Genomic DNA, 26,755 nt, shown 5'->3' with positions numbered 1-26,755 from the left:
GCAGCTGCACTTGATGTAGAGACTGATCAACATCGGGGTCAGGAATTTGTTGCTCAGGCACTGGTTGTTCAGTATCATAATTGTCCACCGGTGGCTGGGCAGGTTCTGGAATGAACGTGGTATCTTGTGATTGAGCATTTGGAAGAACAACTGGAAGGGAATACAAGCTTCCTTGGTCAACAAGCAACGGTGCATGCATGGTTGCTGAAGCTTGATCACAATCATCTCTAATCTCTTCAAAATATGTGTTGTTATGTTGCACAATACCTTCTTCTAAATCCTCAATGAACTTTGCATTGTTGGTTTCTTGTATTCTAGTGTGGGAATCCGAACAATAGAATTTGAAGCCTTTAGACTTCTCAGCATAGCCAATGAATCTGCAACTTACAGTTCGAGGATCTAATTTTCTTTCTTGAGGGTTGTAAAACCGAGCCTCAGCCCTACATCCCCAGACATGGAAATGGTTGAAGCTTGGCTTCCTACCTGTCCAAGCTTCGAAGGGTACAACTTGGACAGATTTGCTTGGGACCCTATTCAGTGTATAGTTGGCTGTTTTGAGTGCTTCTCCCCAGAGAAAAATTGGAAGTTTGGACCTTGAAAACATGGATCGAACCATGTCTTTCAGAGTCCTATTTTTCCGTTCTGCCACGCCGTTTTGATGCGGAGTGCCTGGAGTAGTATACTGTGCAACGATTCCTAATGCTTCAAGATATTGTGCAAAGGCTCCCTTGTGTTGTCCAGTCTCTGTAAACCTGCCAAAATACTCACCACCCCTATCCGATCTCACAATTTTAATATTCTTCTCAAGTTGTTTTTCAACCTCATGTTTATATATTTTAAAACAGTCAAGAACAGAAGACTTTTCAGCTATGAGAAAAATATAACAGTATCTTGAAAAATCGTCAATGAAGGTGACAAAATATGAGTTACCACAGATGGTTTTATTTGGGAAAGGGCCACAAACATCGGTGTGTATTATTTCTAAAAGCTGGTTACTTCTTGTGGATCCTAATTTTCTGGTATTGGTCATTTTCCCTTTAAAACAGTCGATACAAGTAGGTAAACTTCCATAATCAAGTTTTGGTATAAGATTTTGTTTTGATAAAATCACAAGTCTTTCTTTGGATATGTGACCGAGTCTTTTATGCCAAAGAGTGGGAGAATCATCACTTTGAAATAATCTTTTGGAACCAATGTGACAGACAGTAAAACATTCATGTAAATAATCACATTGAAGCTGCCACATATCAACTTGAAGAGAAGCATATCCGAGCAAGGTATCCAATTTATTTGAATGAAAAAGTCTTACACTTTCATGGTCACCAATAAAAGTATAACCTGATTTGACTAACTTAGAAGCTGAAATCAAATTCCTTCTCATAGAAGGTACATAGAGTACTGGACTTAAAAACAAAATGAAACCAGAAGAAAGCTTTAATGAAACACTGCCAATGGACTCGACTGCTACCTTGCTCCCATTCCCAACGAAAACATTGTAAATCTCATTATTTTTCTCCTTTAGTTTTGAGGTATCAGAGCAATCACTGTCATGTTTAGAATCCTTACGCAAGACCCTGATTAAACAAGTTGTGATCCTGATAAAAGTCTTCCGCATATTGAAACTGATGTTTTATTGATGATTATCATTGTATGTTAGTCTATTCAACTCGCATCCATGTTTCACTTATACATAGACGCACACATAAACATATATATATATATATATATATATGTATGTATGTTCTGCAAAGTTTATTCCTCAGAAAATGAAGAAGAATCTCCGGTACTTGAAGAACTAAAGGTTACTATCACTAATGACTTTACATACAAACCATTTTGTGAATCATGATCAATTTCGACTCAAAAGTGTTTGAATCATGTATTCTAGTATCTGTTCATGCTGAACATAATGATTAAACTGATGGTGAATATATTTTGAGATAATTCTAAAGAATTCTTATATTCAGTCATGTTTAATTGGTGTATAAGTGAAATGCGCAATCATGATCCAAGCAATTTTATCTACTCAAAAGTGTTAAATTGCCTAGCGAATGTGAAACCTTGTATTTCAATTGTGCAAATCCTAATATAATCAGTTTTCGATCTAAAGATGTGACTCGAATTATATGTTTTACGATGCCATTAATTGTTCATATTTTGGACTCTTAATGATGAGCTTATGAGAATAAGTAACATATAATTATGGTTGATGCAGCCATGACTTCTCTTAACTTCTCTAACATTGAAACCCTAACGGGTTCCAATTACAAGAAATGGAAAGAGGACTTGGAGATAGCCCTTGGCATGATGGATTTTGACTTGGCTCTAAGGGAGGACAAGCCTGCTGCACTGACTGTTGAAAGCACAGCAGAACAAAAGTCGAAGTCTGCTCAATGGGAGAAGGCAAACAGGATGGCCCTTATGATTATGAGAAGGTCCATGACAAGCAGCGTGAAAGGTGGCATTCCAAAGAGTGACAGTGCAAAAACATTCTTTGACGCCATAGGGAACAAGTTCAAGAAATCTGAAAAAGCTGAAACTGGAAATTTTCTCACGAAATTGACATCCATGAAGTTCGACGGTGTTGGGAGTGTGAGAGAACACATTCTGAAAATGTCAGACATCGCACAAAAGCTGAAAGAACTGGAGCATCCATTGACAGACCAGTTTTTGGTGCATATGGCACTGAATTCCTTGCCTGCACAGTATGGCCAGCTAAAGGTGTCGTACAACACTCAGAAAGCAACCTGGGATATTGATGACTTAATTTCCATGTGTGCACAGGAAGAGTTGAGGCTGTCAACTGATAAAATGGAGACTGTGAACTTTGTTCACAATGCAAAGGGCAAACATGTGGCTGTTGATCAGTCATCTATGACTGCTGGTAAGCAGAAGAAAAATTCAACCTTTTCTTCTTTTAAAAATACTAACCCTCTTAAACGATCTCAAAAATTTAAAGTCACAACTGAAGCTCCTAAGCCTTGTTATTTCTGCAAAGAAGTCGGCCATCTAAGGAAAGATTGCACTGGTTTTAAAAACTGGCTGGTTAAGAAAGGTAATGAAATAAATGTTTTTGTTTGTTTCGAGTCCAACTTGATTTATGTTCCTCCTTTTAGTTGGTGGTTTGATACTGGCTGTTCAATTCACATTACGAATACCTTGCAGGCTCTGATACCACATGTAAGAGTATAACTGACTGCATGTATAGAACCACATACATATATGAACATGCATACATGAGAGAAGTGAGTGCTTACCTGAGGAAGAACTCGACATTTCTGCAGAAGGATGAAAAGAGATCTTCTACACTCAGCAGCCTAAAGTTCCTGCTAGAATAGGGTTCGCACGTAATGGAATAATTGCTGTGAGTGCAGGGACCTCCTAATATATAGCCAATCATCCTTGATATCAGGCCTATCAACTGATACCCGGATATTATTAGGGTTTCACAATAGTCCTACTTGATGTTGAATTCTTTGTCAAAACGTGATAAGGTTTACCAATAATAGTTGCATATTAGGACTCTTAATCTCAGCCAAGTAATAGCTTAATCTTCTCCACGTGATAACCCATAACCGAAACATGGGTTAGAGTGAGAAACAGAAGTCGTTCTCCTTGACACTCACAAACTTACAGTTGAGACCTATGGCAAAGACTATATCGCTAATAATATTTCGATACTCAGAATGAACAACTCTGAATTGTACAAAACTGCACGACTGTCTCCTCTTTCACTCACATATTATGCTCGTTGCTTAGCATATGGAAATTACACTGTGAAACTTCACTTTGCGGAAATAGTTCTCAGAGACAACAGGTCTTATTATGGTGTTGGAAGACGAATTTTTAACGTTTATATCCAGGTAGTCATTTGCAGTGCTTTTTGGCTCTGGAATAGTAAACATTTTATATTTTTATCACTTTTAGTTTTAACCATTTGGATAATTTTCACTCTTTTCCTTGTCTTTTTACTCACATAGCTTAAGCAGCGATCCACAACACCTCATACTTTATTCACAATTTTTCTTAACCGCTTCCCGTCTTTCTTATTTTTCTACTTGACCGAGTAAATTATTTATTGCAGGAAAAACTGGTTTTGGAGGATTTTGATATTGAAAAGAAAGCACAAGGGGTTGATAAGGAAGCAGTTGAGGTATTTACAGCAGTTGTTAGCGTCAAGACTTTAGAAATCCGCTTTCAGTGGGCTGGGAAAGGGACAACAAATGTTCCAACAAGAGGAATATATGGTTCTCTGATATCAGCTATCTCAGTGCAGTCTGGTAAGTAGCAACGTTTAAGTTCGCTTTATACAATCCTGTAGAAATTTATTGTTCTCTCATAGTCACTATTCTTGACTCTTCTTCTAGATTTCAAGCCGCCTAGCGAAAGGAAGAAATTCATTGTGATTGGAGTTGTTTCAGCGTTATTCCTTCTTTTCGTAATTTTGGGCATTCTTTGGTTGAAAGGCTGTTTCCGAGGCAGGACAACCAGGGAACAAGGTACAGACAATACCATATAGGTCATTTATTTTATTTAGAAAAGTTGAAAAGTTATTCGTGTTTCTGCTTGCTAGAGTATGAATTTTCATAAGGGCTTTACACTGGTGCACTATCAGTATGCTGAATCATGAAAGAGAACTTATCAACGAAAGTTAGCTGCATGGATGAACCTTGATCCCTTTTCCTAGGGTTACTAATTTTTATTTAATTCACTCAAATCCTTAGCCTTTAATGTTTCCATTTACAATTCTAACTTAAAGTTAATCCCAGTTCTAACTTCATCTACTAACGTAATTTCATCATCAAATCATGCATGAACAATATCTGATAATTTGACAGTTCATCAGTATGCAAAAATTTAATAGGGGTTTAATGCCGGCCCTTGTTGTAAACTTGTTATACATGCAATTCAACTTTTATTCTACCTCTAGTTATTCACTTGCCCTCTCGATTCTGAACGATTCAATATGTTAACCTTTCAACACGAACAGATCTCATGGGATTAGACCTGCAAACTGGTTTCTTTAAATTCAAGCAACTTAAAGCTGCAACTAATAACTTCGATGCTGCAAACAAGCTTGGGGAAGGTGGCTTTGGAGTTGTTTACAAGGTATTCCATAGCTCCTTTTTGTTTCCCTATACTTGCAAGAACTTTTCTTTTGTCTTAAATGCTTTGGTTTATCACAGTTGAGAGTATTATGGTTGACCTATGTTCCTCAAATGTATTACATTTCAAACTGCAGGGCGAATTATTAGATGGCACTTTTATTGCAGTTAAGCAACTTTCTTCAAAATCAAAGCAAGGAAATCGTGAATTTGTGAATGAAATAGGCATGATTTCTGCCTTACAACACCCAAATCTTGTGAAATTGTATGGATGCTGCATCGAAGGAAATCAGTTATTTCTGGTATACGAATATATGGAGAACAATAGCCTTTCCCATGTTTTGTTTGGTAAGTTGGACAATTTGGAACTCCGGTACTTCTGTATGTTATAATTAGTTTCATGAATACTCTTTAAGTTATCTATTAATGTTAAACCCCACCCCCATATTTTCATTCTATTTCTATTTTCCCCTAGAACATATTTGTTTTCTATCACTTTAGTCCCTTATTCTCTTTTAATCCTAACCCTTGATCTAGAAATGTTGTCTCTCTTAGACTGCCATGTGGCAGCTCTCATATCTCTCCCTTCTTCCCTCTATTCCCGAAACACTCCCCATCACAGAACCTTTCTCTTTTGTTTATTTTTTTTCAGTTTCTTCTCTCTCTTTCTCACACTCTCTAAGCTCCGAGAGCTTCTCTCTAGCTTTCACCTCACTTCCCTCACAAATCAAACCCCAAAAACCATATATTTGAAATCCTTGAGACCTAACGAACTCAATGGTACCCTTGCATGCGCCATATGATCACCGTGGGTTTTTCTGCCATTGAAGCCGAGAGCTTCAAAGCTCTAAAACTCGAACCCAGGTGAGGATTGTGTTCCTTCTGATAAAGTTTGTTTGTTTTGTGTTTTGATTGAGTGTTTGAATCGGTTTCTTGGGTAGGATAGTAGAGAAATTGAAAGGAAGGAACTTGGAGATTGGTTTCTGCTGTGCAAATAATGCAGCAGACTTAATTGAATAAGTAGAGTGATTTTTACACAAGAGTATGGTGCATTTCCATCACCCATACTTTCTACAAAAGGTGATTGACAAGAGGCTTTAACAACCATTAAGCCTTACTACTCCAGATTACATCCTAACCCTTCATTTTGGGGTTAAATGATTTAATCTGGAGTGTACACTTGTCACTCACACACTTACACAAACATTTAAAACAAAACTAGCCATTGGAGACTAGAACCCTTCATTTTCTTTCTTCTTCTTCGATGCAGATGACATCCTTTTGCTCGGGAGTATCTTGCTGCCTTCGACTCCCCGACTCCAGGAGCTGGTTAGCTTCCAACACTCCCTTCTAAACTGCTTCTGGGAGTCAATCCGAGCAAACCCCTCAGGTAATTGAATCTCTTCTTCGGTAGTGCTTTTGTGAATATGTCTGCGATCTGATCTTCTGTGCTGCAATAGATTAGCTTGATTGTGTTGTCTTGCAATGCTTCTCTGATGAAATGATATCTTCTCTTGATGTGTTTTGTTCTCTGATGAAATACTGGGTTTTTAGTCATGGCAATTGCAGAGGTGTTGTCACACAGAAGTGGTGTGGCTTCAACTTGCAATTCGCCAAAATCTTTAAGTATGAACCTTAGCCAAATAGCTTGAGATGTAGCTTCTGATGCACTCACATACTCTGCCTCGGCTGTGGACAGTGCAACACTTTGTTGCTTCACAGAGGCCCATGAAAAAACCCCTGATCCGAAAGTGAAAGCATAGCCCGATGTGCTTCTACTATCATCCTCACTGCCACCCCAGTCACTGTCACAGAATCCAATTAGAATAGATGACTTTCCCATCTCATATTTGATCCCATAATCAAGAGTTCCTTGTACATATCTTAGCACTCTCTTAGCTGTGCCCATATGTATCTTGCTAGGATTCTGCATAAACCTAGAAAGTAGGCTTGCTGAGAACATTAGATCCGGCCTTGTTGCAGTTAGATACAATAGACTGCCAACAATGCTTTTATAGAGACTAGCATCTGCAGGTTCACTTCCATCCTCCTTCTTGAGCTTCTCATTTGCAATTAAGGGTGTAGAAACTGGTTTGCAACCCTTCAAACCAAACTTTTCAAGCAAAGTTTCAGCATACTTCTTTTGATGAATAAAGATGCTACTTGCTTTTTGAATTACCCCAATGCCAAGAAAATGATGCAAGAGGCCTAGGTCAGTCATCTCGTACCTCTTCATCATTTCTTCCTTGAACTCTTCCATCATTGCAGCATCATTTCCAGTGTAGACAACATCATCCACATAGATTGAGACAATGAGTGTCCTGTTGTTGCTTTCTGTCTTGGTGTAGAGTGTAGCTTCACTAGGACTTTTCTGAAATCCTTTCTCAATGAAATATGAATCAATCTCACTGTACCAAGCTCTTGGAGCTTGTTTTAGGCCATAAAGAGCCTTCCTTAACTTGTACACTTTTTCTGGAAACTCTTGATTTGTGAACCCTTGAGGTTGTTCCACAAACACTTCCTCCTCTAGCACTCCATTTAGAAATGCAGATTTAACATCCAATTGATGCAGCTTCCAACCCTTCTTGGCTGTTAGTGCTATCAAGGTCTTTATGGTGTCTAACCTTGCTACTGGAGCAAAGGTTTCATTGAAATCTACACCAGGTTTCTGTGAGTAACCTTTGGCCACTAACCTGGCCTTGTTCTTTTGCACAGAACCATCTAGATTTAGCTTCACTTTGTACACCCATTTTACACCAATCACAGGCTTCTCACTTGGTCGATTTACAAGTTCCCAAGTGTCATTCTTTTCTATCATTTCAAGCTCTTCCTTCATTGCTTTCTTCCAAGCTTTGTCTTTCTCAGCTTCTTCATACGTTTCTGGTTCTACTACACAGTAATTACATGTAGCATAAATCTCATCCAGATTTCTCAATCTTACTGGAGTTGAACTAGGAGTTGTTGTCTGTGATTGACTTGATTGTGGACTCATAGTAGCTTGCTGTGGGGTCCCTTGTATGTCACCATTATCTGTGACTTCTTCTTGAACTGAGGTCTCTATAGGCTCCCTTGTTTGCCTTTTGTTTAGGTCAATTTGTAGAGAGACACTGTCCTTTTCCTCTACCATTGTATCCCAGTTCCACATTGAGTCTTCGTCAAAGATAACATCCCTTGATAGGATTATCTTTTGAGTCAATACATTATAAACTCTGTATCCTTTCTCACTGGTACCATAGCCTACAAAAACACCCTTGTTACTTGATTTCTCCAACTTGTGCCTTAGTTGATGAGGGATGAGATTGTAGCATACTGAGCCAAACACTCTCAGATGCTTCACAGAAGGCTTCCTTCCACTGAACACTTCAAATGGAGTCTTCTTCTCCAATGCCTTAGTAGGACACCTATTCAATAGATACACTGAGGTGTTCACAGCTTCACCCCAAAATTTATAAGGCATGTTCTTCTCATGCATCATAGACTTAGCCATTTCGACTATAGTCCTATTCTTCCTTTCTGCAATCCCATTCTGTTGTGGTGAATATGCCACAGTGAGTTGCTTCTCCAACCCTACATCTTCACAGAATACATTGAACTCATGTGAGGTGTACTCACCACCCCTATCACTTCTTAGTCTTTTGATTTGGTATCCACTTTGCAATTCCACCATTGCCTTAAACTTCTTGAATATTGTGAATACCTCAGACTTGAACCTCATGAAATACACCCAACACATCCGTGAATAATCATCAATGAAGGTTAGGAAATACCTGTTTCCACTGATTGTTGTTGTTCTCATTGGTCCACACACATCTGAGTGAATCAATTCGAGTGGCTTTGTTGCCCTCCAAGCCTTTCCAGCTTCAAATGAATCTCTGTGATGCTTGCCAAACACACACCCTTCACAGATTTCATTACATTGATTCATTTTTGGTATACCTTGCACCATTTCATCCTTTTGCAGATTTTGTAAGCTTGTCATGTTTAAATGACCAAGTCTCTTGTGCCATAGTTTCATAGAACTTGTCACACTTGCTTTCTTTGCCACTTCTTCTAAGTACTTCAGTACAAGTGGAAAGCTTCTGTTTTTCACTTCCACTTTGGTCACCAAGTTTGATAGAGATCTGTCATCATAGATCTCAACCACAGTTCCCCCAAAGAGTAGGAAATAGCCATGCTCCATCATTTGACCCACACTAAGTAGATTCTCATCCAATCCAGGTACTAGCATCACCTCCCTTATACATCTTCTTCCTTTCTTGGTGTTGATAACCAGAGTTCCTCTTCCAGTGGCTTTGACAATGTTTCCATCACCCATTTTCACTTTTCCAGTGAAGTTTGTGTCGATGTCAATAAGTAAAGACTCATGTGCAGTCATGTGGTTGCTGCAGCCACTGTCAATGTACCACACTTCATTGTTTCTCTCCATTTTTGCATTGAAAGCACAGAACACATTTGCTTCTTCTTCCACTTGATTTGCACAGTTTACTTGTTGCACATTCTTTGATCTGCAGTCCTTCATAATGTGCCCAAACCTATTGCATTTGTGGCATCTAGGCTTGTCCTTGAACCAACACTCTCCAAGGTGGAATTTATCACAGTGCTTACATTGTTGCTTGGTTCTTGGACCTACATTGGTGTTGCTGCCTTGGTTAGGTCTTGAGTTGTGATACCCTTTTCCTTCCCATTTCTTGCTTTTGCCCTTCCACTGTGGTTTCTGATTACTTGCACTGGCTTGACTACTAGATCCAACATTGAGTGTTTGAAAGGCTTTCTCAGGTGCAGAGTCAGCATGCCTCTCGAGCCTTTGATCAAAAGCTCTTAAGGATGCCATCACCTCTTGTACACTGAGAGTTTCAGTGTCTTTGGTTTCTTCTATGACACTCACTATTGAATCATAGGGTTTAGTCAAACTAATCAACAGTTTTTGGACAATTCTTTCATTAGGCAGTTCCTCACCATATGTTTTCATCTTGTTTACAACATCAAACAGCCTAGTGAAGTAGTCTTTTAACAGCTCATTTTCCCTCATTCTTGTATACTCAAAATCTCTTCTAAGGGACTGAAGTTTTACCTTTCTAACTTTGGTGTCTCCTCTGTATTCTTGCTGTAAAACTTCCCAAGCTCCCTTTGCAGTCTCTTCATTTGCTATCCTCGGAAAAATGGTGTCTGAGACAGCACCTTGAATGATTCCAAGTGCTCTAGCATCCTCCATCCGATTCTGCTTCAGTGTTTTGAGTTGTGTTTCTGTGAGATCCTCCTCTAGGGCATCGATCTCCATCTCAGGTAGTTCATACCCATGTTGAACCATATCCCATAGATCATAGGATTTGAAAATGGTTGTCATTCTTATTCTCCAAAAATCATAATTCTCCCCATCAAAGACTGGAGCTTTTAGCTCACTGCTACTGCTGGATCCTTTCATTTCCAGAATTGTTTGTTGATTATTGTTATAGAAGACACTACGTTGGTGCTCCCAAAGATCTTATCTTGCACAGATTACGCCCCGAAAGTTGTAAGATCAATAACAAAGCTCTGAGGCCATGATAAAGTTTGTTTGTTTTGTGTTTTGATTGAGTGTTTGAATCGGTTTCTTGGGTAGGATAGTAGAGAAATTGAAAGGAAGGAACTTGGAGATTGGTTTCTGCTGTGCAAATAATGCAGCAGACTTAATTGAATAAGTAGAGTGATTTTTACACAAGAGTATGGTGCATTTCCATCACCCATACTTTCTACAAAAGGTGATTGACAAGAGGCTTTAACAACCATTAAGCCTTACTACTCCAGATTACATCCTAACCCTTCATTTTGGGGTTAAATGATTTAATCTGGAGTGTACACTTGTCACTCACACACTTACACAAACATTTAAAACAAAACTAGCCGTTGGAGACTAGAACCCTTCATTTTCTTTCTTCTTCTTCGATGCAGATGACATCCTTTTGCTCGGGAGTATCTTGCTGCCTTCGACTCCCCGACTCCAGGAGCTGGTTAGCTTCCAACACCTTCTTCAAATTTCTGGGTTATGCATGTTGGTTTTATGACAAAACTCAAGGGTTTTGATCTCAGTTTTTCTCTGTGTCAATAATCTAGCTCCGACGACGAACTCCGACAAGTTCGAGGTCCATCTCTTCCCAAAACCTGCTGCAGTGCGTCTAGGTGAGTTCTTAGGTATATTTGTGAAGTTTTAGAACCCTTTATTCAAGCCCTAACTCTTGCCATCCCTTGTGCATGCATGTCCGGTTCCGACGACGAACTCCGGCGAGTTCGTGAGTGTGTGTTTGTGCAGTGTGTACGTGGTGCAGGTGTGTGTGTGTGTGCGAACTGGGTGTGTGTGTGGTACGGTGCATGCTGTGTGTGTATGTATACTGTGCGTGTGTGTGTGTTTATATATGTATGTATATATATATATATATTTATATATATCTATATATGTGCATGTGTGGGTGCAGCGCATGCTAATGCATGCTGTGTGTGTGTGCGTGTTTATATATGTATTTATATAAATGCAAATATGTGTGCGCAGCGCATGCTTATGCATGCCGTGTGTATGTGTGTGTGTGTGTGTATATATATATATATATATGCAAGTGTGTGTGGTGCAGTGCATATGTGTATGTGTGTGTCCGTGCATATGTACATGTGTGTATGGATATGTTGTGCAAGTGTGTGTATGTGTGCATGCGTCGGAGTGTGTGCGTGTTTATATATGTATATATATATGTATGTGTGTATGGTGTGTGTGCCGTGTGTGTATAAGTATGGGTTTAGGCTTAAGCCCAAAACTCCCTCTTGTTCCTAACCTACCCAAACCCAAAACCCATTTCCATTTCCTAAAATTCTATCGTTTGGGTAGTTTGATCAAATTGTACATTTTCGTGCTTATGTGAAGTTGCTAGTGGAGACTTTCTTAACCATTTTCCGCACAATTCTGCTGCTTCGGAGTATCTGTGAGTGGACCACCTTCGAAAAGTGCATGTTTTATTGATAGAATTGCATAATTTAATAGCATGCCTTACAGATTGATTGATTTGAGGAATATTTTACAGGAAGCATGATGATTTGATTATACGTGATTATATATATATGTTTTCAATTATTTTCATTATATCGTATTTTCTATAGAACCTTCTGTGAACACGGAAAATTCCTGAAACGAAAGAGACAAGAACGACGTGCACAAACAAATATTTTGTATTTGATGATTTTGGGTTACAATCTCTCTCAAATTTGATCCTCTGATTCGATCTCCGTAAGGTGTTGATTTGTGGATATTTCGTTGATCCAAAGGGCCGTTGGGCTTGATCTAAGGATGAACGTTCTTCAAGGGCCGTGGACTTGATCTTGAAGGTGGATTTGAGTGGATCTTCAAGGGCTTTTGGGCTTGATCTTGAAGAAACAATGATGAACAGATCTTCAAGTGCTTTTGGGCTTAATCTTGAAGAACGGTTGGATGTGTGGATTTGTCGACGTTTGTTGATCCAAAGGGCCGTTGGGGCTTGATCTTGGAAGAACGATGAACGAAGAACACTTTCTTCAAGGGCCGTCGGGGCTTGATCTTGAAGGTGGATGATTGTTGATCCAAAGGGCCGTTGGGGCTTGATCTTGGATGAACGGATAATGAACGATGGTGCTTTCTTCAAGGGCCGTCGGGGCTTGATCTTGAATTGGTGGATGATTGTTGATCCAAAGGGCCGTTGGGGCTTGATCTTGGAAGAACGATGAACGAAGAACAAAGAAGGCTTTCTTCAAGGGTCGTCGGGGCTTGATCTTGAAGGTGGATGATTATTGATCCAAAGGGCCGTTGGGGCTTGATCTTGGAAGAACGATGAACGAAGAACAAAGAAGGCTTTCTTCAAGGGTCGTCGGGGCTTGATCTTGAAGGTGGATGATTGTTGATCCAAGGGCCGTCGAGGCTTGATCTTGGAAGAACGATGAACGAAGAACGAAGAACCCTTTCTTGATTCTTCGGGAACCTGGATGCTTGAGAGCTTCGGAGTTTCAGAGCTTCAGAGCTTCAAGGTGTAATATGAATTCCTTCTTAAATGAATGAAATGGGCTTGTATTTATAGAATTTTCCAATGCCTAATTTTGAATATAATATCCCAGATGAAATAAGTCGTTTCTGCCAGGTGTTGACACGTGTCCTATTTGATGACTTTTCCAACTCATTTCAATTTTCGTTGAGTCACACGCTACGTGTGAAATTTATGTAACACATAAGCGTTGACACTTTGATTTATCGGTCAACATTTATTTACGAAATTTCGATGTCTACAAATGCCCCCACTTCAAGGCACGTCGTATACATGTGCTTGTCACGTGTAGGAGATGCGTTTTGAAGTCCCTTACTGTAGATGTCGATCCAAGGGCCGTCGAGGCTTAATCTTGAATTGGGCTGGAGATTTCTTCAAGGGCCGTTGAGGCTTGATCTTGAATTAGGCTTGAGATTTCTTCAAGGGCCGTTGAGGCTTGATCTTGAATTAGGCTTGAGATTTCTTCAAGGGCCGTTGAGGCTTGATCTTGAATTGTTGTTTGAAATTTCTTCAAGGGTCGTCGAGGCTTGATCTTGAAGGTTGAAATTGGACCACAAGGAGCTTCATGTGGTAGATGATCTTTGGCTTTGGTAGTGGGTGAATCGACACGTATTTTGTTGTGCTTGTTGACTTTCCACAGCTTTGATCTTGAACTGGGTTTGAGGATTTTATGGATTCCTCCAATTGTTGATTTTCCACAGCTTATTCTTGAACTAGGTTTTGATTCAAGGGTGGTAGACACTTGATCTTGAATCGGACTTGTGATTTCCTCAAGTGCCGTCGAGGCTTAATCTTGAATTTGGCCGGAAACTTCTTCAAGGGCCGTTGAGGCTTGATTCTTGAAGGTTGACTTGAACACATGGCAAGCAGGCACGAGGTGAAGGTGACAACCTATTTCTTTGTTCAATCTTTCTAATTCACACCTGAGCAGTTTGGTCAACGGTATGATCTTCAAGATTGATGGGCTTTTCTTCCAGTTGGTGACTTGATCTTTAAGGATTCGATTCAAGGGTGGTGAATCGGCACGTGCAGCCCACAACGCTTAGTAAGTCGACCCAAGAATTTGAGGGTCAAAACGAGTTCTTCATCTCAGACTCTTTCTGCCGAGTTGGCTGTGCATGCTGCATTCTTCTCTGCTTGTTTCTTCAGGCAGATGTGGCAGCTTCTCGAGTTCCTCAGTTCGGACTCCTTCTGCTGAGTTGACTGTGCAGACCACATTCTTCTCTGCTTGTTCCTTCTGCACTTTGTCTCCACATGCTGCAAGGTATCATTTTCACTTGCCTTATCTGTTCTCCAGGCAGATGTGGCAGCTTCTTTGGAAGTACAGCAGCAGTGCGAAACGAGTACTCGAGAGCAGTGCTAGGTAGGCAATCAGGGAAGGGTTCCAAGCAGTCGGTTCCTTACCCGAGTTTGAGTGGAAGTTCCGGCATATTGTTTTCTTTATCCTTGTCTTTGTAGGTAAGAACAAGGACAAAGGAAAGGACAGGGAGAACGCATGATATGAGATACTCTTGCTTTCTACCCTGGTGATATGAGATACTTTTGCCTTGGAGTCATTGGCTTGCAGAGGTACCCCAAGGAATAAGGAACACTGAATGACTCGAGAGGTTTCGTTGGGAAAGCATTTTTGGAGATGAAGAAATGTTATGTATGTCTGCCTTACTATGTAGGGTGAAGGTGGACAGTTTATAGGAAGTTCTTTAATACCTGTAGAGGTACTATTCTTTCACTCGTGTTGGCAACTAACGCGTGATTGAACAGTAAAATTTCACGTGCTTTCTCCTTCACTGAAAATCTTCGACAAATTGCCCGTGATTTGCGCAAAGTTGAGTGTGCATATGACAGGTGATGACTCGACTGAAAAAGACTGGCGCCTCTTCGATATCTGGGATTGGCGCATCGACAAATTACTCGTGATTTCCACAAAGCTGAGTTTGCGCGTGACGGGTGCCGACACGTCTGGAAAAGCAAGATGCTTGCCTCTTCGATTTTTGAATGGCCTCTTCGAATTCTGAGCTCGCCTCTTCGATCTCTGAAATCCCGTCGAGTGCTGATTTTTATAGAGGCATGCAGTTCGTTTCAAAACACACTTGAATTTTCGCTTGTGAAAACTCCCCTCTTGTACTTCTAAGATCTTGATTTGTCCGATCTCTTCTTCCTTCAACACTTTGAAAATGTCTGGACCCTCCGACCGTCGTTTTGATTTGAACCTTGGTGAAGAGGTAGTCCCGTCTTCTCCAGATAACATATGGCGCCCAACCTTCATATCCCCTACTGGTCCTCTTACCGTTGGGGATTCGGTGATGAAGAATGATATGACCGCTGCGGTGGTGGCCCGGAACCTTGTCACTCCCAAAGATAACAGACTACTTTCCAGGCGGTCTGATGAGTTGGCTGTTAAGGAGTCTCTGGCCCTTAGTGTGCAGTGTGCGGGTTCTGTGTCCAACATGGCCCAACGCCTATTTGCTCGAACCCGTCAAGTTGAATCGTTGGCGGCTGAAGTGATGAGTCTCAAACAGGAGATTAGGGGGCTCAAGCATGAGAATAAACAGCTGCACAAGCTTGCACACAACTATGCCACCAACATGAAAAGGAAAATTGACCAGATGCAGGAATCTGATGGTCAGATTTTACTTGATCATCGGAGGTTTGTGGGTTTGTTCCAGCAGCATTTGCCTTCGTCTTCTGGGGCTGTACCGACTGCTGAGGCTTCAAACAGCCAACCTCCGACGCCTTCTCTTCCTGGAGCTCTGCCGAGTTGTGAGGCGCCACCTGATCGTCCTTGAATATCCCCTGTTGTAAATTTGATTTGATTTGATTTGATTTTTTTTTTTTTTCCTTTTTTTGGTGCTGGATGCACCAAGTTCCATCATTTTTTTTTAATTTATTATTATTATTTATTTTTTTATTTTTTTTACAATTTTTTTTTTCTTTCTGCACATGGTGCCCATGCACCACCAGAAACTTTTGATCTGCCATGGGCTGTACCCCATCTTTGATCCACCATTCCTCTTTTTTTTCACGTGGTGCCAGATGCACCACCACCTTTTTTTTTTTTTTTTTTAATTGTATTTCTTTCTGTATAAATTAGGATGGTGGGTAGAGGAATTTGCAGGGAGCGGAGCAAGGAGGACGGAGAAGATGGTGCTTCGAGCTTCACGACCGGCTAGTCGTTTGACGGCGGTTGTTGAAGTCATTGGCAGCTGCGAGGCAAGAGACGGAGGAGGAGGTTCCTGGAGTGACACGTGGCTGTGGAGATGAGGAGCCTGGAGGAACTTGCAGGGAAGGACGAAGTCGAGGGGGCCAGGTGCTGCGGTGGAAGGAGAGAGGGAGAGAGTCCGGTGTTTCTTTGAGAAAAGATCAGGTCGCCTTCATCGGAGTCCTTCGGCGCCAAGTTCAAGTTCTGACGTTGCTAGTGCTGCGACCCCATCGGAAAGTTCCTCCCTCTGGCCAGTTTCGCGGTAACCATTGTAGTCGTCCCGTCAACAGTATCACGCTGTTGGCTGAATTCAATGACATCTGCAGCAACAACATCACCTTGCAGGTTGTGGAGTGTGTTGAATCCGTCGTGGAATGAGAGACCACCTGGCTCAATGTGTGATAACCCAGGAGCAAGGTAGGGACGACCTCGGCGATGGAGGAGATGGTGTCTTGGGGAGGTCATGCAACTGGCGTAGAGGTCCACTTGTTCCGGGTGTGCGCACCATGTGTAGCGGTTGGGGCTTATTGCAAGAAAGGATCTCAGCAGGGATGCTTCCAGAGAGCTGATTCTTCTCGAGATTGAGTTTTGTCAATTCGGTTAATGATCCAATGCTGTGAGGAAGCTGGCCGGTGAGCCTATTGTCAGAGATGTCAACAAACTGCAGGCTTTTAGGCAGAGTGCCAGGAACAGAGCCGGTGATCCCATTTGAATGGTGATCAAGATACTCGAGGTTCTGACATCCTGATATCGATGGAGGGATTTCTCCAACGAGGCGGTTGTTGCTCAAATCAACAAAATTTAAGCTCTTCAAGTTGCCAATCTCCAATGGAACAGTACCTGAAAGCCGGTTATTATTCAACCTTAACCTGTACAGGTTCGTGCAGTTTCCTATATCCGGCGGTATAAAGCCAGATAAATCATTGGAAAGCAGCAGCAGCTTGGTGAGATTTTGCAATCCGAAAACATTTCTTGGTATTGAACCAAATAGGTTGTTGTAAGGAAGATCAAGACCCTGAAGATTCTGACAGTATGAGAGACTCTCAGGAATGTTGCCTGTAAGCTGATAACTGATTGACACTCAAACTGAAGCTCTTGAAGATTTGAAAGCTCACCAAAACTTTTCGGTATCTGGCCTGCCAGAAGATTTTCGGAGAAATCCGTGACTGTGACCTCCCTGCAGCTTCCAAGCTCACTTGGGATTGAACCAACCAAGCTGTTCTGCCACAGCAACAGACTCTTGAAGTTTTCCGAGCTCTCCAATTCGCTTTGGGATTGGACTGGTGATGGAGTACTGGTTCTGCAGCTCGCTGTAGTTTCCAATTTCTTCAGGGATTGAACCGGATAGCAGAGATGTGTACAAGGCTACGGTTTAGAGTCTTTTGAGCATTCCAATTGATGAGGTCCAGGTCGTGGGTCGGTTCGACGCTGGAACCTGCGCCGGCGGCACCGCCACCGTCACCGTAATCCGACCGTTCTGCCTCGTCGACGCTGGTGATCGACTTCCTCCCGACGCCGGTGACTGGATCTCGCCGTCCTCTTCCATCGATACGACTGCAATCGTGTGCGGATCTGGATCGGTCCGGTCTAGATCCACAATTCGGTAGTAAACTGCGCCGGTGCGTAGACTATCACCGATCTGAGAGCTGGCACTGGTTCAGAGGGATTGAGGAGAGTAAGGGTTTTGTAGTGGGTGCTATCGTGCGCCGGAGGTCGTAGGATTTGAGATATCGGCGATGTATGTGGAAATTTGAACTGAACCGCCTATGGGAGAAATCGGAACAGGTAGTCGTACTCGTGGTCTACTCTACTCGCCATGCCGCCGTCTCCCTTCTCCGATCTCCACAACCCGGAGGCGAATCGACAGAGGAGAGAACGCGATCGGAGAGTTGGATCGGAGGAACCAAAGGAATTGGGGCGGAGAGCCCGGTGGATTTAAAGGAGAGCTTGGGCTAGAAGAATGGGCTGTGACCCATGTTTTGAAGGGACAGGCCTGAGGCAAGCTGCAAGTTGAGTGGATTGGGTTCACGGTTTTGGCTTCATTCTCAACAATCTAGCCCACCATTATATATATATATATATATATATAATAATACATTAATAACATATGTCTCTTTTTTTTTTTTTTTTTTTTTTTTTTTTTTGTAAATACATAAACATATGTATTCATCATTTTCTTTAATAAAACATTTATTTATATTTTGATGTGACTGAACTCGAAATTTTGAATATTCAAGCTGCCTACGTACCCCTCCAAAGAAGAGATCAAGTCGTAACGTAGTTCAAATACATACATGTTTTTGGTATTTTTTTTTGTGCCGTTTGCAGTTTTAACTCATGCAGGCAAGGAGTGTTGGTGTCGTTTGCAGTTTCAGCTTGTGCAGACAAGGAGCATTTGGTGCCGTGTTGCAGTTTCAGCTCGTGCAGGCAAGGAGCATTTGGTGCCGTGTTGCAGTTTCAGCTCGTGCAGGCAAGGAGCGTTGGTGTTGCCTTTTATGCTCGTGCAGACCAGGAGCATTGATGCCACGCAGTTTTGGCTCGTGCAGGCGAGGAGCTTTGTGTCTTGCAGTTTAGGCTCTTGCAGGCGAGGAGCTTTGGTTCGTGCAGTTTAGGCTCGTGCGAACAAGGAGCATTTGGTGCCGTGTTGCAGTTTCAGCTCGTGCAGGCAAGGAGCGTTGGTGTCGTTCGCAGTTTCAACTCATGCAGACAAGGAGCATTTGGTGCCGTGTTGCAGTTTCAGCTCGTGCAGGCAAGGAGCGTTGTGCCATGCAGTTTAGGCTCGTGCGAACAAGGAGCATTTGGTGCCGTGTTGCAGTTTCAGCTCGTGCAGGCAAGGAGCGTTGGTGTCGCCTTTTATGCTCGTGCAGACCAGGAGCGTTGTGCCATGCAGTTTAGACTCATGCGGGCGAGGAGAATTTGTTGATTTTGTCAAGCAATCCGGGAGAGGCGTTCCTCACAATTTTCATAGCAAGGAGCTTTGACTGCGTGATTGAAGAAGTCTTCGGGCAAGAAGTCGCCCATCGTGATGGCAACGGACGATCTTTGTGTCGCAATTTCATCATCTTCAACACGTTCATGTTGCTTTGAAGGTTGACAAGAGCTGTTTTGCCCCCTTTCCGATTGGCGGACTTGTGGAGGAGACGTATGCTTCTTGTGCAATTTCTTAGGAGTGACTTGAGTCCATCCTTCAATTTTGCTTGTCTTGGACGATGCCCCCAGCGGTTGAGGTGAAAACTTTGAGTCGGAAGAGCCAGAAGTGAAGGTGGTATAGTTTGACTTCGCCACTTCGTCAAGATCTAGCTCGATGATTCCTTTCTGAGCCAACTTCATGATGAGATCTTTCAGCACGAAACATTTTTCTGTCGGATGACTGATGAAGCGGTGGAATTGACAGTATCTTGGACTGTCGGTACGATTCATCTCTTCCGGCCGTCTGCACTCAGGCAAACTGATCACCTTCTTGTCTAACAGGTCATCTAGCATGGCAACCACATCAGAGTCGGGGAATGGATAAGTCTTCTCCTCAAGCTCCTTCAAAGTGCGTCTACGCATCTCTTGATCACGAAAAGCTTCGGTTTGAATCGCCTTGCCTCGTGTGGATATTTTGACGGGAGCTGTGTTGACCGTCATCGCTTCCTTGGTGGGTTTCCATGCAGCCTTTTCCCCCTTTGTCCCAAGAACTTTGTCGTTCTTGTAGTCGGCGATCGGTTCTTTCTTCCCATGATGGGCGATGCTCAACTCCATGTCATGGGCGCGGGTGGCTAGCTCTTCGAATGTCCGTGGTTTGATGCCTTGAAGGATGTATTGCAAACCCCATTGCATGCCTTGGATGCACATCTCGATTGAAGAGGTTTCCGAGAGCCTATCTTTACAGTCGAGGCTCAGAGTGCGCCATCTGTTGATGTAGTCAATGACTGGCTCGTCCTTCCACTGCTTTGTGCTCGTTAGCTCTAGCATGCTCACAGTGCGGCGGGTGCTGTAGAAGCGGTTGAGGAATTCCCGCTCTAATTGCTCCCAGCTGTTGATGGACTCAGGCTCTAGGTCCGTGTACCACTCAAAGGCATTTCCTTTCAGCGAGCGCACAAACTGCTTGGCGAGGTAGTCCCCTTCGGTTCCTGCGTTGTTGCAAGTTTCAATGAAGTGGGCAACGTGCTGTTTCGGGTTTCCCTTTCCATCAAATTGCATGAACTTTGGTGGTTGATAACCCCTTGGCATCTTTAGGGCATCAATCCTCTTGGAATAGGGCTTCGAGTAGAACAAGGAGGTATGTGAGCTCCCTTCGTACTGTGCCTTGATGGTGTTGGTGATCATCTCCTGCAGCTGCTGGATAGAAAGAGATCCCATGAGTGCCGCTGCTTGGTCTGGCTCCGGCTTCCCATCGATTTTCTTCACCGGGGGTTCTTCGTCTCCGCCAGCTCCTCCCTTTAGTGGATCATCCTCTGGGTCGGGTTTATCGCCGTCTTGTGCCTCCAATCGGTTGACTAGTGCTGCAATTTGCAAGTCTTTTTCTTCCACAGTTCGGGTTAGCCTTGCGATTGCTTCATTCATTTGAGCCAGCTGCTCATCGATTGAAGTTGCTCCAATGGTCATGACTTGCATGGCTGAACTGTCGCTTGAATCGGCATCGGAGAGCATGGATTCGGAGTATTTCCTTGGGCTTTCCCCCCTTGGTGCCCTTAGTGAGGCTAAGGTGATCAAAGGCTCGTGCCTTGGGTGTTTTTGTTCCCTTGGCAGAGTTGATGCAGAGGTGAAAGAGGCGGCAGAAGTAGCTCTTGCCATGCTTCGAGTCGTGATGCCCAAAGTGACACCAGTTGCGACGAGGACGCTTTTGTTCTTTGCGCCGGTTGCGGGAACAGTTTGAGCCTTCCTTGATGCCATTAATTTTGGAAGTGCCCTTGAATTTCTTGAACTGAGAAAGAGATGAGAGGCAGAGATTGTCCCACCGAGCGTGCCAATTTGTGAACACGGAAAATTCCTGAAACGAAAGAGACAAGAACGACGTGCACAAACAAATATTTTGTATTTGATGATTTTGGGTTACAATCTCTCTCAAATTTGATCCTCTGATTCGATCTCCGTAAGGTGTTGATTTGTGGATATTTCGTTGATCCAAAGGGCCGTTGGGCTTGATCTAAGGATGAACGTTCTTCAAGGGCCGTGGACTTGATCTTGAAGGTGGATTTGAGTGGATCTTCAAGGGCTTTTGGGCTTGATCTTGAAGAAACAATGATGAACAGATCTTCAAGTGCTTTTGGGCTTAATCTTGAAGAACGGTTGGATGTGTGGATTTGTCGACGTTTGTTGATCCAAAGGGCCGTTGGGGCTTGATCTTGGAAGAACGATGAACGAAGAACACTTTCTTCAAGGGCCGTCGGGGCTTGATCTTGAAGGTGGATGATTGTTGATCCAAAGGGCCGTTGGGGCTTGATCTTGGATGAACGGATAATGAACGATGGTGCTTTCTTCAAGGGCCGTCGGGGCTTGATCTTGAATTGGTGGATGATTGTTGATCCAAAGGGCCGTTGGGGCTTGATCTTGGAAGAACGATGAACGAAGAACAAAGAAGGCTTTCTTCAAGGGTCGTCGGGGCTTGATCTTGAAGGTGGATGATTATTGATCCAAAGGGCCGTTGGGGCTTGATCTTGGAAGAACGATGAACGAAGAACGAAGAACCCTTTCTTGATTCTTCGGGAACCTGGATGCTTGAGAGCTTCGGAGTTTCAGAGCTTCAGAGCTTCAAGGTGTAATATGAATTCCTTCTTAAATGAATGAAATGGGCTTGTATTTATAGAATTTTCCAATGCCTAATTTTGAATATAATATCCCAGATGAAATAAGTCGTTTCTGCCAGGTGTTGACACGTGTCCTATTTGATGACTTTTCCAACTCATTTCAATTTTCGTTGAGTCACACGCTACGTGTGAAATTTATGTAACACATAAGCGTTGACACTTTGATTTATCGGTCAACATTTATTTACGAAATTTCGATGTCTACACCTTCATTCTGGTAGACTATCTGATCGATGACGATAGGATGCTAAGAATGTGTTTCAAATGACATTCGAACACCTCTTCGTAGTATAGAGGATCGATGAATTTATGCTACGAAGTTGTATTTTAGAGATGAATTATGTTTTGTGTGTACCTAGTGAACACTATGCCGCCTGAGGCGAGGATCTGGTGTTGGCATTGAGGCCGGGAGAAATAATCCCTAGCGAAAGGCTGAGGGACACGGAGACAGGCATTGGGCCGGGAGGGAGATATCTCTTGCTACGGGCACAGAGACTGAGGTGCAGGCATTGGGCCGGGAGTATTATTATTCAGTGCACTCACTAGCAGCACAACTTGTGTTATGCTTCCTGATACAATTTCTGATATGATTTTCTGAGATTGATTTGCAGAAAGATATACGAATTGTTTTATGGCATGCTAGAGTTTTCTGAAAAGCGTATCACTTATTATTCTAGTAGTTTTCATTATTAACTGTGGGGGTTAGTATGTTCATAACTGTTTTCGTATTATGTATATATATAAACTTGGTCCACTCACCCTTGTTTTGCGCCCCCATTCAGGAATTTGAATCAAGGCATACAATCCCGGCATCAAGGCACTTCCGCAGTGGCATCTTCGAGTCCTCACGGGGTAGGACCCACTCCTTTGTTCATTCAATCTTATCTTAATTCTTGTTAGTGACTAGGTTTAGTTGTATGCTCTGAACACGTTCCTAAATTGTTAATTCATTGTTTTTAAATTCATAACCCGTATTTATTTCTTATTCTTAGCTTTTGTATCAATTAATGGCTTTCGTCACCCTCGGGTGTCGGCCAACACGTGTCTATCCTGGTATTCGGGGAATATCAGGGTCGGGGCGTGTCAATTAATTTCAGACCCAGAGGAAGGCCTAAAGAAATTGGACTGGAATACGAGGCATAAAATATGTCTTGGCATTGCAAGAGGTCTGGCTTTCCTGCATGAGGAGTCGACCCTGAAAATTGTTCATAGAGACATCAAAACAACCAATATACTGCTTGATCGGGACCTTAACCCTAAGATATCTGACTTTGGTTTGGCTAAGCTGAACGAAGAGGAGAACACCCATATTAGCACCAGAGTCGCTGGAACTATGTGAGCAATCCTTCATTTTGTTCTTTCTTTCATTGTGGTTTCTATTTTGCTCGTTTTATTCTCTTAGTTTAGATAACATGAAGACTTTTTAACTCAATCTTCTTTTCTTCTTTTTTTTGGGTAAAACTCAATCTTCGTTTTAATGACCAAAAAAAAAAAAAACTTTGTTAGTAGATGTATTAATTGCAAAATTTCATTTCAAAACATCATTGAACTTAATATAATCAATGTACAAAAAATTCTTTAGATGACATCTTTATGGATGCTAACAAAAAGTTTTAATGTGTAGAGGATATATGGCACCAGAATATGCGTTATGGGGTTATTTAAGTGACAAAGCAGATGTTTACAGTTTTGGGGTCGTTGCATTGGAACTCTTATCTGGAAAAAACAACATCAAATATCGTCCAAATGAGAATTTTGTATGCCTTCTTGATTGGGTAAGATCTTTGTTTCATTCGTTTTGTATGGGAAAAAGTATATAGGAAGCCAGGGTGCTTTTCGTAGGACTGGTTTTCCAATATCTGCAAATTGTTTGGCTCCACCTGATTTATAAAATAGAACCGAAGAATTAAGAAACATAGCTTTTCATTTTCTTCTTGAAATGTTTTAAACTTCTCAACATTCCTTCTGCATTTCTGCTCAATGCCGCAGGCCCTTGTTTTGCAACAAAAAGGAAATCTGATGGAGCTGGTGGATCGAAAGTTGGGGTCTGAGTTCAATAAGGAAGAGGCAATGAGAATGATAAAGGTAGCTCTACTATGCGCCAATCCATCACCGGCACTAAGACCTACAATGTCCGCAGTAGTGAGCATGCTTGAAGGCCAAACTCTTGTTCACGAGGTGAAGATAAACCCGAGTATTTATGGTGACGAGATGAGGTTTAGGGACTTCACAGAGGACCCTGATACTACTACTGAAGAGAGCACGCAAAGCTTACTTTATTCATCCGATACAAAATGGACCGCCTCTACCTCATCGTCTGCCTAGGATATGTATGCAGTTGATCGTGATTGTCAACGGTAAATTAAGAAGAGTGTGGCCCGGTGCTCCGCCGTTGAAGGCAGGTGCTCATACCAAAATGAAAGCACAACTTCACGAGACTACACGGCTATACAAGCTTGTACAATAAAAAGAGGGTAACATCAAATACATGATGGTTTTTAATAGCTTAATTTTTGTAACTGAAGAATTACATAAAGAGAGATGCGGTGGCAAGGTGTAGAGAGAATTGGGTGAATTGTGAGGTGTTTTCTCACCAATTGTTAAGAGTAGGAAGGTAAAATAATTACCCTTTAGGTATTACATTAATTACAATCACGAAACTATTCAAAATATACTACAAAATCCCAATATTTATACAATCACATTCCTAATTCTCATAAAAACTAGTAGGCATAGGAAATAATCAGATGAAATCCTTCTTTCAAACCAACCCACAAAAAAGATGTTGAAAAGAAAAAAAAAATCATAAGAGATGAAAGCCATGGAACCAATGAAGATTGGACAGGGAATACTTGAACGTAATCTTCACCAAGTGGTTGATGCAATACCTAAAACATATCTCGGCAACATTCGACAAGTTACGTTGAAAGTACTCGATAAATTCTTTTTATAGCATTCATCGAATTTTTTCGACATATACCGACATCTGTTACAATATAGTTTGATTGACGATAACAAACCTACTAAATATTCGACGAAATAACTCGGTTAATAAATTGAAATACTTTTCCGTGCTTCGCCCAGTTTCTATTTAAAACTTACTTTAACCTTGGAATTCCCAATGTTAATTTCGGATCCGCCACTGCTCGTCCCAAACACATTTGTCTGTAACCAAACGCCTCGTAATTAGTTGCTATGCATATGCATGAACTGAATATAGACGCAATATTGTTTTATACATTTCCTTTTGATGACTTTTCAAAAGACAAGGTTTTCTCCATGGTTTGAACTTTCCAGTCAAAGAAGGTTAATCTAGTTGCCGACACGACACGTAAAAGTTAAATGCAAAAAGTAAACCAAAGAAATGGTCAATATTGGGAGGAAAGGAAGTAAAACACCAAAACAATTTTCACCAACGAAAAGAATAAAACACCTCAATAATATTGTACGTATCTTTATATATAAATCCAACAATCTTTTTTTGAGATCACAAGTTTTATAAAAAAAATTTAAACAAAAATGCTTTAAAAACAAAAAAAAAAATTAAAAACAGTCCAAAACAATGCACTAAATAATGCAGAGGTATTTTCATTATTTTAACAATGTTTTTTAATAATAATTCTTTATGTACATTTTTTAAATTGATACATCGCAATAGGCTAGCAATAATATGATTAAATTAGTTGTTCATCAAATATTGTTTTTTCTATTTTTAAACACGTTCAAAATATTTTAAGAGGTTTGTAATATCAGTTATAAAAAAAGTCTTTCACACACGCATAATAATGTAATTAAATTAGTTGTCAAATGATTATTATTATTTTTAATAAACGATATTATCTAGGAGGTGGGCTTGGCCTCACAATGGGCTAACAATAATGTGATTCAATTAGTTGTTTATTAAATATTATTTTCTCCATTCTTAATGTAAATTCAATAGTGTGTAGATGCAAATTGAAAGACCGATTTTATAATGTGAATTCAGCTGCTTTGATTGATTTGTGACAGGTTTTTTCTAGTATGATCTAAGATTATTCATTTACTTCAAATATTTGACTTTCTTTTTATCAATTCACGCATATAAATATATTTAAAAAATATAAAAATCGTACATAGCATACTATAATTCAAAAAATATCTTATGCACATGCATGAATGCATGCATAAAGGCTAATGAGACTGAATGCCATAATAACAGATAGATTGCTATTCAGGAGCTATATATAATGTCCGACATGCTATGAGTATGTTATGATATTTGCATTATGCCGATATTTTGCTGGGGATCAATATGTCCTGAGTCCTGACATACATTTTGTTAATGCCTTGATATGTTGACATGCGATGACATGTCATGACATACCCTAAACTTTGTCCCACCATTTGGCAAAATACGTAAATGATCCCATGCAGTACGTTAGCTTGTCTTGTCGGTTTTGTGCGCCAAAAAAATACTAAATAAATCATTAAACATGCCTTATCGTAACTAGTTTATTAGATAATAGCCCTCAATGTTAAGCTAGTTTTGGACGATGTGGCTATTATCTGTTTAGTGATATTTGTTGGCAAACACGCTTCAAGCCCTGAGATCAGTAAGACAAAAACTTCACTATAGTTGGATAGCAA

The 26,755-nt window shown here is 41.3% G+C and overlaps 1 protein-coding gene and 1 long non-coding RNA gene across 2 annotated transcripts; both read left to right on the top strand.

The window, feature by feature from the left end:
• The first annotated feature begins 2,217 nt into the window (after nt 1–2,217).
• Nucleotides 2,218–24,630, top strand: LOC103408883 (probable LRR receptor-like serine/threonine-protein kinase At1g07650). The gene is made up of 9 exons (XM_029103109.2): nt 2,218–2,884; nt 3,637–3,863; nt 4,085–4,280; nt 4,368–4,499; nt 4,991–5,109; nt 5,243–5,453; nt 23,227–23,464; nt 23,754–23,904; nt 24,119–24,630. Exons 1-9 carry the CDS (start codon nt 2,218–2,220, stop codon nt 24,452–24,454), a joined length of 2,277 nt encoding a protein of 758 aa, XP_028958942.2. The 3' UTR covers nt 24,455–24,630.
• Nucleotides 6,130–11,117, top strand: LOC139196564 (uncharacterized). The gene is made up of 3 exons (XR_011581622.1): nt 6,130–6,185; nt 6,376–6,495; nt 11,034–11,117. It is a non-coding gene; the product is annotated as an uncharacterized lncRNA (long non-coding RNA).
• Nucleotides 24,631–26,755: the final 2,125 nt, after the last annotated feature.

The sequence above is a fragment of the Malus domestica genome, chromosome 05 (assembly GCF_042453785.1).
Source record: "Malus domestica chromosome 05, GDT2T_hap1".
In the NCBI taxonomy this organism is placed as follows: Eukaryota; Viridiplantae; Streptophyta; class Magnoliopsida; order Rosales; family Rosaceae; genus Malus; species Malus domestica.
Note: the sequence above shows the minus strand (reverse complement) of the source record. Positions and strands in the feature narration are given on the sequence as shown.

Excerpts from the sequence above, each read along its gene's own strand:
- LOC103408883 (XM_029103109.2), top strand. The coding sequence starts at position 2,218 with ATGACTTCTCTTAACTTCTCTAACATTGAAACCCTAACGGGTTCCAAT. Across the intron at positions 3,864-4,084 it reads TTTTTAACGTTTATATCCAG|GAAAAACTGGTTTTGGAGGA; the intron begins GTAGTCATTTGC and ends TATTTATTGCAG. Across the intron at positions 5,110-5,242 it reads GCTTTGGAGTTGTTTACAAG|GGCGAATTATTAGATGGCAC; the intron begins GTATTCCATAGC and ends TTCAAACTGCAG.